Source organism: Odontesthes bonariensis, chromosome 16 (assembly GCF_027942865.1).
Source record: "Odontesthes bonariensis isolate fOdoBon6 chromosome 16, fOdoBon6.hap1, whole genome shotgun sequence".
NCBI classification, from domain to species: domain Eukaryota; kingdom Metazoa; phylum Chordata; class Actinopteri; order Atheriniformes; family Atherinopsidae; genus Odontesthes; species Odontesthes bonariensis.
Genome location: NC_134521.1, coordinates 15368405 through 15377882, shown reverse-complemented (window position 1 = coordinate 15377882; position 9478 = coordinate 15368405). Strand labels below are relative to the sequence as shown.

Here is a 9478-nt window from a genome sequence, read left to right as displayed (position 1 = left end):
ACCTCCAGATTTGTTCAAAATTTTAACCCGGAGATCCATCTAGAGTCGCAAAAGCCTTTCTCCAACTTGCCGATATATGTCATCCCTTTAAAGTGAGCATTACACCATTAACTGTCTATCCTGTAGTCCAGCCTGAGCATTTTCTTGATCAGTCACGCTCTACTTATTTTCTCCACATACTTTATAGTCTATTTTGGAGTTGAGTGTCAGACATGGGAATAGTCTTACATTCTCATCCACTGGTTCAATCCTGGTCCGTTTCAGCTTGACCTTTGACTTATTTACCCTATTGCTTGATAAATGGAGGATCTGTTTAAAATCAACCCAAAAAGAACACATTCTTAAACCAAATCTGAAGGTGAGGAGCTCTGTGTTAAAAATCTTGTGCTCAACTGATCCCAAAACGTGTGAATAAAATCATGGATTCAATAGGGACCAGAAAGCTCCACAGGAGAGAAGTCTGGCAGGTGTTTGGGTGTTGCCGACTGAAGAGAAACATCCAGAAAAAAGGTCTGACAGGACCAGATGTCAAAACCTGTTTGGACAATAGGCTGCGTCCTCTGACAAACTTCTAGTTATCACCCTTTGTCTGGCCTTCCAGCCAATATTAAAACCGACTTTACGCATCAAGACTGAGCAGCTGCTCAGATATCCACTTATTTTACAGTTCATGTTGCAAACAGCTTTAACTGTTGGGCTGCTTCTTGAAACCAGGATGGTGGACCAAATTGTTAATAAGCCAGTGACATCTAGTGGTTTCATTTAGCATTTCACTTTAAATATCTCAAACAAACCTGTTGTGTGACTGAAAACTGCTCACAAGAGCTTTTAAAATTCATGGATCACATAAATGATTGAATAAACCCAACTAGAGCTGAATGATGTGAAGTACATGTAATAAACACGTGATTCAGTTCTAAAGTGTAGCAACATTATTCAGATATAAAATGAGAACTTGTATAATGGACACAATTATACAAAAGGATAATACATTGTGTGAAGACACCATTTGTTCAAATTCTAGACAAATGAGTGAAAAGAGCAATTTACTGTAATCTCATCTTTTATTGGGTTATTTGGTTCAGTTGTCATAAGTAAAAACGTTGCATCATTTACTGCCCGCCCCTCAGACGCAGGACAAGGTGGAGGGTGGACTCCTTCTGGATGTTGTAGTCAGAGAGGGTGCGGCCATCTTCCAGCTGCTTGCCAGCAAAGATCAGCCTCTGCTGATCTGGGGGAATGCCTTCCTTGTCCTGGATTTTAGCCTTGACATTTTCAATGGTGTCACTGGGCTCAACCTCGAGGGTGATGGTCTTGCCAGTGAGGGTCTTCACGAAGATCTGCATGCCGCCCCTCAGACGCAGGACAAGGTGGAGGGTGGACTCCTTCTGGATGTTGTAGTCAGAGAGGGTGCGGCCATCTTCCAGCTGCTTGCCAGCAAAGATCAGCCTCTGCTGATCTGGGGGAATGCCTTCCTTGTCCTGGATTTTAGCCTTGACATTTTCAATGGTGTCACTGGGCTCAACCTCGAGGGTGATGGTCTTGCCAGTGAGGGTCTTCACGAAGATCTGCATGCCACCCCTCAGACGCAGGACAAGGTGGAGGGTGGACTCCTTCTGGATGTTGTAGTCAGAGAGGGTGCGGCCATCTTCCAGCTGCTTGCCAGCAAAGATCAGCCTCTGCTGATCTGGGGGAATGCCTTCCTTGTCCTGGATTTTAGCCTTGACATTTTCAATGGTGTCACTGGGCTCAACCTCGAGGGTGATGGTCTTGCCAGTAAGGGTCTTCACGAAGATCTGCATGTTTGGATCTGGGAAAAATAAATATTCCACATTAATCAATAATCTTTTATATGATGAGCCAACAGTAAATGAGTAAAATAAATATTTAAAGTGCTCGATAGATAAACCAAAACAGGGGTGAAACAGATTTGACCAGCCCTCCTTGTTATCACATCTTGCCAAATTACATTTACAGCATTTTTGAGACTTAAAAAAAACAAACAAAAAAGTCCACACGTCTTTTCCCACCATTAGGCTCATCTCTTTTCTACCAGAACTAAAAAACGTGCTTTAGTCTTCGGTTTCACATGAACAAACTGGTAGAAGGCCGGCGATTCCAGGACCAGCGCCATTTTAGAAAAAGCCATTGTTGTTTGGCTTCATTTTTTTTCCAGCTAACGTTGCACCCTGATGGCCGACAAAAGATAGATAAGCCCCTTTGTTGCTCTATAGATTTGCCAATTGTCTTTAGTGGCATTGTTCAAACTGACGGTACACAAGCAGTCTAACAATTTAGTTATATCGTGGCTTAACGACACAAAACCGTCGAAAACATTTTTTTTTTTTTTTTTGCTGCTAGCTAAGTTACCCTTTACAGTCATTCTTATGGTGTATGCCAACTGTTCAGAACAAAACCGATTAGGTAAAAAGAATAAATGGTTAAAACGATAACCATAATCAAATATTGTGGTAACTTAAATAAAGAGAATGGTGAGAAAAGATGATGTACTTACAATTGTTTTTCAGCGACGCCAAAGAAATACAGCTAGGTACACTCCCTCTGACCGCAGTCGCCCTGGAAACGGGATTATTTATACTGTAGAGACACTTCACCAACTGATGTTCATCCGCCAATGGAAATAATCCCCAGCTGTTCTCCTGTCTGTTTGCGTTTATCTTTGATTGTATTTGAGTGCCATTAAGCACAGTTACACTTTCGGAAATGTACAAAACAGTAAGACAATTAGCCTACTAACAAACTGTAGTACTAGAATTAGAACGCCTTTATTGTCATTGTACTTCCGCACAACAAAATGAAAGAGTGCTTCATTTGTACAGTGCAAAAGATCCAACCAAAGCAACAACCACAGAAGTAAAGAAGGAATAGATGCAATAGCAAAAAAAAAGGATAATAAGAATAATGATTCCTGATAATGGCATAAAATGGGATTAAAGGATATGGCGATGGCACCTGAAAAGAGCGCAATCATTGACCGCAAAGATGATTAAAAAAAAATACGTGGAGAAGTGCCTCACGTGACACAACTGACATAGCAATCACGTGTCCTTGCAGCTGAGACAGTCATTACAAAAAGTTAAATGTAAAGTAACACATTTTAAAAGAATATGAACACATGGTTTTGTGTCTCTACCAGCTGTTTATGACAGCAGGAGCACCTTCTTGCTTTTCTGTGTATCAGCCAGGAAGAAAATAAAAATCTGCGTTGTCATCTAAAACCAAGATGAATTGAAACTGGTTATTTGTGTTACTTGGTTTCACTGAGAAGCATAAAGCACGTCATTAATCTGTTGAACAGCGTAGCCGACTGGTTAGACTAGTTATAGCAGATTTTTAAAAGCTGAGGGAACATGTTTTAACAGGAAATAAGCCTTTTACTCACGGTCAAAAATGGACTATTAAATAGTGTTACAGCCCAAAATGAGTGCATTGTCCTGTGATTTCCTGAGCTTGATACTTGATTTTGAAAAGTAAAAGTAGATTATCAAGTCCGCAGTGCAGACACACATGCCTTTGCTGGGATAAATACCAGACACGCTTACAGAGATGATATTGTTGAGCCAGTTTCAGATTGGATTAGATGATAAATACCACAACACAGTCCTCGTGCAGCCTATAATCGACACAACATTCCTCCTTCATGACAAATACACACGTGCCTGCGCTTAGCTGTGTCAGATTGGCCTCTGAGAAGGCTCATGAGAAAAATAGGGGTAATAAATAAAATCAGTAAGATTGTGATGGATTGGTGACTTTTAAAATCCTTTTTTCTTTTTGGTGTGTACAATTTATATGAAACTATTTGAGACTTTTAAAAGAGATGTTTTTCTAATGGGACTGATAATTCATGGACGTCTGAAACACACTTCCCCCAAAAGCCGCCATTATTTCTGTAAGGGGTCAAAGGGTAAACAGCTGCAAACACCAGGTTTGATTTCTAACAATTCATGGCATTACATGAGTGCATCATCAGATTTATGCAGCTTATTTATATGCAAAGTAGCTGTTACTATTAAATTACATGCATTTTTTTCTCTAAAGATTGCTGGAATATGATCATAAAGTGCGACAGAACATAAATATTCCCAGTAAAATCAAAGTGAATGATCGTATTTCCTCCACTGACTAAAACAAAGGAAATATTCTTTGCTTGAACGCACTAGTTTCCTCTAAGTTCTTCTTATTTTCACACGTCATCTTTCACCAATACACAGCTCGGAAATAGCATTACGTGTGCTCATTTTCTGTGACACATGTTTTCTGTACAAATGAACCTGTCTTGTCCCGGTGGAAGACTTTGAGTTGCTTCACGCCTGCTAAGATCATAAGGTCTATTAGGTTTTAATAAAAACACTGAAAATATTGGCAAGTTCTTATTTCAATAAGATAATAATAAGCTGGAAAGCCAAGTTTCCAACTTAAATCTCACCTCTTGACAACAAGCTTTTCATTTTCTGTCACTGTGCCTACTGTAGTAGCTGTTTTCATGGACACTGATGATCGAAATAAAAAGCAAACCATACTAGAAATGCCTCATGTAACCATGGCGACACAAGCATATCACACTGTATTAACTCTAAAGAAACCTGCCAACTTTGTCAAACCAGCGATAGGTGGTGCTACAAGCCCGTGAATAAAAATGCTTTCAACCTTGTGTGGTATTCTGTTGCAGGATTATAGATAAGACTAATTATATGTACTGCAACACAACCCAGAGGTTAGATGTGCAAGACTGAGCATCAAATTAAGTGATTAAATCCACTAAATAGCCTCATTGCAGCTTTAATTTGCATATTTGTGTCCAAACTTAAGTCTTCTTGTAAAATTTGGAGAAAAGTATTATTCATTTGGTGTTTTGTATCTATAAACTTGTATCCAACACAAATGTTCAAATCTAGGCTAAAAACCTTATTATTTAGGATATAGGATATATTTACCCAGTAGTATGATGACACTTTTATTATTTGATTTTGTTGTATTTTATTGCTTTCACTGTTCTTTTATCATTTTTACTTATTACCTGCTGTAAAGCACTTTGGTACATCGTAAGGATTGTCTATAAAGGGCTGTATAAATAAAATACATTTACAAAACCCCACTGAGTTTGTAAAATAAAATTTCATATTATCAGTTTCATTCTTCTTGACTATACCAATGAGAGCCCTGTTATGTGAACAACTGGAGCAGAGTATTTAAATTATTTCTGTTCAAACCATATTCTGAAAATAGAATTTTTACAATAAAATGAATACATGCTGCGGTTCAACAACTACATTAATTTAAGCATTTAATTTTGTCACCTTTCAAAAACATTTGTTTACTAGTGTGCTTCATGAGGACAACTTTTTAAGATCAATATAATTTCCTTACCTCATTAAGGGTAATTGAAATCCTCCCGAGGTAAAAGGTGGTATTTTACATAATATATATATATATATAAATAAAAAAAAAATAAAAAAAATCCACACCATAAAGTGAAGTCAACCTTTTAATAAAGTGATGAATGAACAGTTTGGTCACTGAGGTTAAAATCTTTGAGATAACTACTTTTTTATTTTATATGCTAAATTGTTGTATACTGTGACAGAAACAATGTTAACATGGAATCATGACTTTTACTGCCCGCCTCTCAGACGCAGGACAAGGTGGAGGGTGGACTCCTTCTGGATGTTGTAGTCAGAGAGGGTGCGGCCATCTTCCAGCTGCTTGCCAGCAAAGATCAGCCTCTGCTGATCTGGGGGAATGCCTTCCTTGTCCTGGATTTTAGCCTTGACATTTTCAATGGTGTCACTGGGCTCAACCTCGAGGGTGATGGTCTTGCCAGTGAGGGTCTTCACGAAGATCTGCATGCCGCCCCTCAGACGCAGGACAAGGTGGAGGGTGGACTCCTTCTGGATGTTGTAGTCAGAGAGGGTGCGGCCATCTTCCAACTGCTTGCCAGCAAAGATCAGCCTCTGCTGATCTGGGGGAATGCCTTCCTTGTCCTGGATTTTAGCCTTGACATTTTCAATGGTGTCACTGGGCTCAACCTCGAGGGTGATGGTCTTGCCAGTGAGGGTCTTCACGAAGATCTGCATGCCACCCCTCAGACGCAGGACAAGGTGGAGGGTGGACTCCTTCTGGATGTTGTAGTCAGAGAGGGTGCGGCCATCTTCCAGCTGCTTGCCAGCAAAGATCAGCCTCTGCTGATCTGGGGGAATGCCTTCCTTGTCCTGGATTTTAGCCTTGACATTTTCAATGGTGTCACTGGGCTCAACCTCGAGGGTGATGGTCTTGCCAGTGAGGGTCTTCACGAAGATCTGCATGCCGCCCCTCAGACGCAGGACAAGGTGGAGGGTGGACTCCTTCTGGATGTTGTAGTCAGAGAGGGTGCGGCCATCTTCCAACTGCTTGCCAGCAAAGATCAGCCTCTGCTGATCTGGGGGAATGCCTTCCTTGTCCTGGATTTTAGCCTTGACATTTTCAATGGTGTCACTGGGCTCAACCTCGAGGGTGATGGTCTTGCCAGTGAGGGTCTTCACGAAGATCTGCATGCCGCCCCTCAGACGCAGGACAAGGTGGAGGGTGGACTCCTTCTGGATGTTGTAGTCAGAGAGGGTGCGGCCATCTTCCAGCTGCTTGCCAGCAAAGATCAGCCTCTGCTGATCTGGGGGAATGCCTTCCTTGTCCTGGATTTTAGCCTTGACATTTTCAATGGTGTCACTGGGCTCAACCTCGAGGGTGATGGTCTTGCCAGTGAGGGTCTTCACGAAGATCTGCATGCCACCCCTCAGACGCAGGACAAGGTGGAGGGTGGACTCCTTCTGGATGTTGTAGTCAGAGAGGGTGCGGCCATCTTCCAGCTGCTTGCCAGCAAAGATCAGCCTCTGCTGATCTGGGGGAATGCCTTCCTTGTCCTGGATTTTAGCCTTGACATTTTCAATGGTGTCACTGGGCTCAACCTCGAGGGTGATGGTCTTGCCAGTGAGGGTCTTCACGAAGATCTGCATGCCACCCCTCAGACGCAGGACAAGGTGGAGGGTGGACTCCTTCTGGATGTTGTAGTCAGAGAGGGTGCGGCCATCTTCCAGCTGCTTGCCAGCAAAGATCAGCCTCTGCTGATCTGGGGGAATGCCTTCCTTGTCCTGGATTTTAGCCTTGACATTTTCAATGGTGTCACTGGGCTCAACCTCGAGGGTGATGGTCTTGCCAGTGAGGGTCTTCACGAAGATCTGCATGCCACCCCTCAGACGCAGGACAAGGTGGAGGGTGGATTCTTTCTGGATGTTGTAGTCAGAGAGGGTGCGGCCATCTTCCAGCTGCTTGCCAGCAAAGATCAGCCTCTGCTGATCTGGGGGAATGCCTTCCTTGTCCTGGATTTTAGCCTTGACATTTTCAATGGTGTCACTGGGCTCAACCTCGAGGGTGATGGTCTTGCCAGTGAGTGTCTTGACAAAGATCTGCATGTTTGATGCTATAAAAAGAGAAAACGAAAGAGAAAAAAAAAAAAAAAAAAAAATCATATGAAAAACATCTAGATTAAGGAAAAACAGCAATCAATACAGTATAAAAATATATTGTAGCTCGTTTACATTAACGTGAATAATATACATTTAAGATACAATTAAAGACAATATTCAGTTTAAATAATATTTCTCTAAAAATAAACTCTTTAAAGATTAATGTAGAGCTTCTAACTATCGGCGGTTCAGCAGCCATTTCAGTACGAGCGCCATTTTGAGATCATGTTGACCTTTCCTTTGTTCGTCAGTCGTTATACGTTAATGGCCGATAGTAAAAATGTTTAGTCATGCTGATATCAACAGCCAATCAATTAAACATTATTTAAAAAATAAATAAATAAATCGACGACGAATAGATAAGCTGTGTGAACTGTACTCATTCAAATGTAAAGATTTTAACGAAAACATAGAGACATATAACCGAAAACAATTCCACAAAGTGTAACACATCAGTACTGACCAAAACCCCACTACTTATATTCCCATGCAACTCACGATATCATATGAACTGAAATAAGACATAAAATTGAACTTACAAGTCAGAAAAGCGGTAAAAACTTTCTTCTTTGTTCGTAAAGGGTATGCTGCGTTTGCTGCAACTGTAATGCTGAAAGGAGGAGCTGCACTGTTTTATATACTAACTTCACACGTCATCACTTAATATCCGTCCGCATTTAAAAAGTAGTTCCCAACGCACAGAATTATACAATTTTAATGATTAGAAGGTTGCTTTTTCACAATAGAAATATTGTTTCTGAATAAGAAACTTACTTTCAAACAAATATACAATTGAAAATTGAACGCAAAAGAACATTGTTGTACTGACATTTTCTGCGGCGGAATAATACCCTCACTACACTTCGTCTGTGTCCCCAGAATTTTCCAGAACCATCCACAGCAACAGCAATACTACTCCGGGCCTCTGATTGGGTGGGACAGTTGTTTGTTTGACCAATGATTGGTTGCTGATTTACAGTAAGTAATGTGTCATGATCATGGCTATGGGGCCTATAACACAGACTTATTTAAGAATGATAGTGACCTATTTAAACGAAACCTTGTCTAGGTCTGTAACAGTGTGGGTTTTCATTTAAACTCATTTAAATAAACAACTTATTTTATTTTATTTGTTCAGCCTCATTGACTTTGCATGTTTATGACTGGCATGCAAGATGAACATGTGCAGACAAGAACCTTGTTGATCTCATTCAAACAAGTTTGTTAACAGATGGAAATGTGCTTGTTAGACTGGCTGCTGTGACAGCAGGGTCTGGTTACTGAACCAAAATATTTTGTTATTCAAAGCTAGCCATATTTGTTATACAACAGATTATTGTTGGTGACAATCATGAAAGTGTTATTCCTTGCCAGGATAACTGACAGAAACGACCCTGATAGGCAAATTGTTGTCTATTTTGCTTAAACTAAAAGACCTCTGAAAGTTATAATGTAATGTTTTTCCAACTTCTTTGTTACACCATAGACTAATTCTATATTATTCTATTATAAAAGTTAGGGAATCAATTTGATCTAGTTTCCCAATGAATATTAAGTCTGAATCTTAACTATTCCTGGCACAATGACTTAAGTTCAAAATTGATTAAAGATAGAGTGGAGTAACTGTAGGTCAGTCAATGATTTTTATTTGTTATAGTGAATTGTAGGGATATGCTCTTTGAGTCAGTTTGCTAAGTTAACAGCATGAGCATCCAGGCCTCAGGTTAGAGGTCTCCTAAGTGAACTACAGGAAATACCACTTGACACTGAAGAAGTTGCAAAACATACAGATCACTGTAAAACTTCATCACTGACCACTGCTCAACTTTTAGCATGCATCATTAAACATAACTGTGTCAGTAAAATCAAAGAATTAAAGCTCAGAGGTAGGGTCTCTATTTTTGGTCCATAGATATGATACAGCTCTGAAAGTCTTAAGATATGTATTTGGGTCACAG

At 40.3% G+C, this 9478-nt stretch overlaps 1 protein-coding gene across 2 annotated transcripts; it reads right to left on the bottom strand.

The window, feature by feature from the left end:
* Positions 1 to 1045: 1045 nt before the first annotated feature.
* LOC142401112 (polyubiquitin-B) lies at positions 1046 to 8160 on the bottom strand. 2 transcript variants are annotated; one of them, XM_075486376.1, is made up of 3 exons: positions 8060 to 8160; positions 5644 to 7474; positions 1046 to 1803 (listed from the first exon to the last, which is right to left on the bottom strand). In XM_075486376.1, exons 2-3 carry the CDS (start codon positions 7464 to 7466, stop codon positions 1113 to 1115), a joined length of 2514 nt encoding a protein of 837 aa, XP_075342491.1. In that variant the 5' UTR covers positions 7467 to 7474; positions 8060 to 8160; the 3' UTR covers positions 1046 to 1112. The 2 variants fall into 2 exon arrangements, with proteins under 2 accessions (XP_075342491.1, XP_075342490.1); XM_075486375.1 differs by lacking the exons at positions 5644 to 7474; positions 8060 to 8160 and adding an exon at positions 2516 to 2621 and having other exon boundaries at positions 1046 to 1810.
* Positions 8161 to 9478: the final 1318 nt, after the last annotated feature.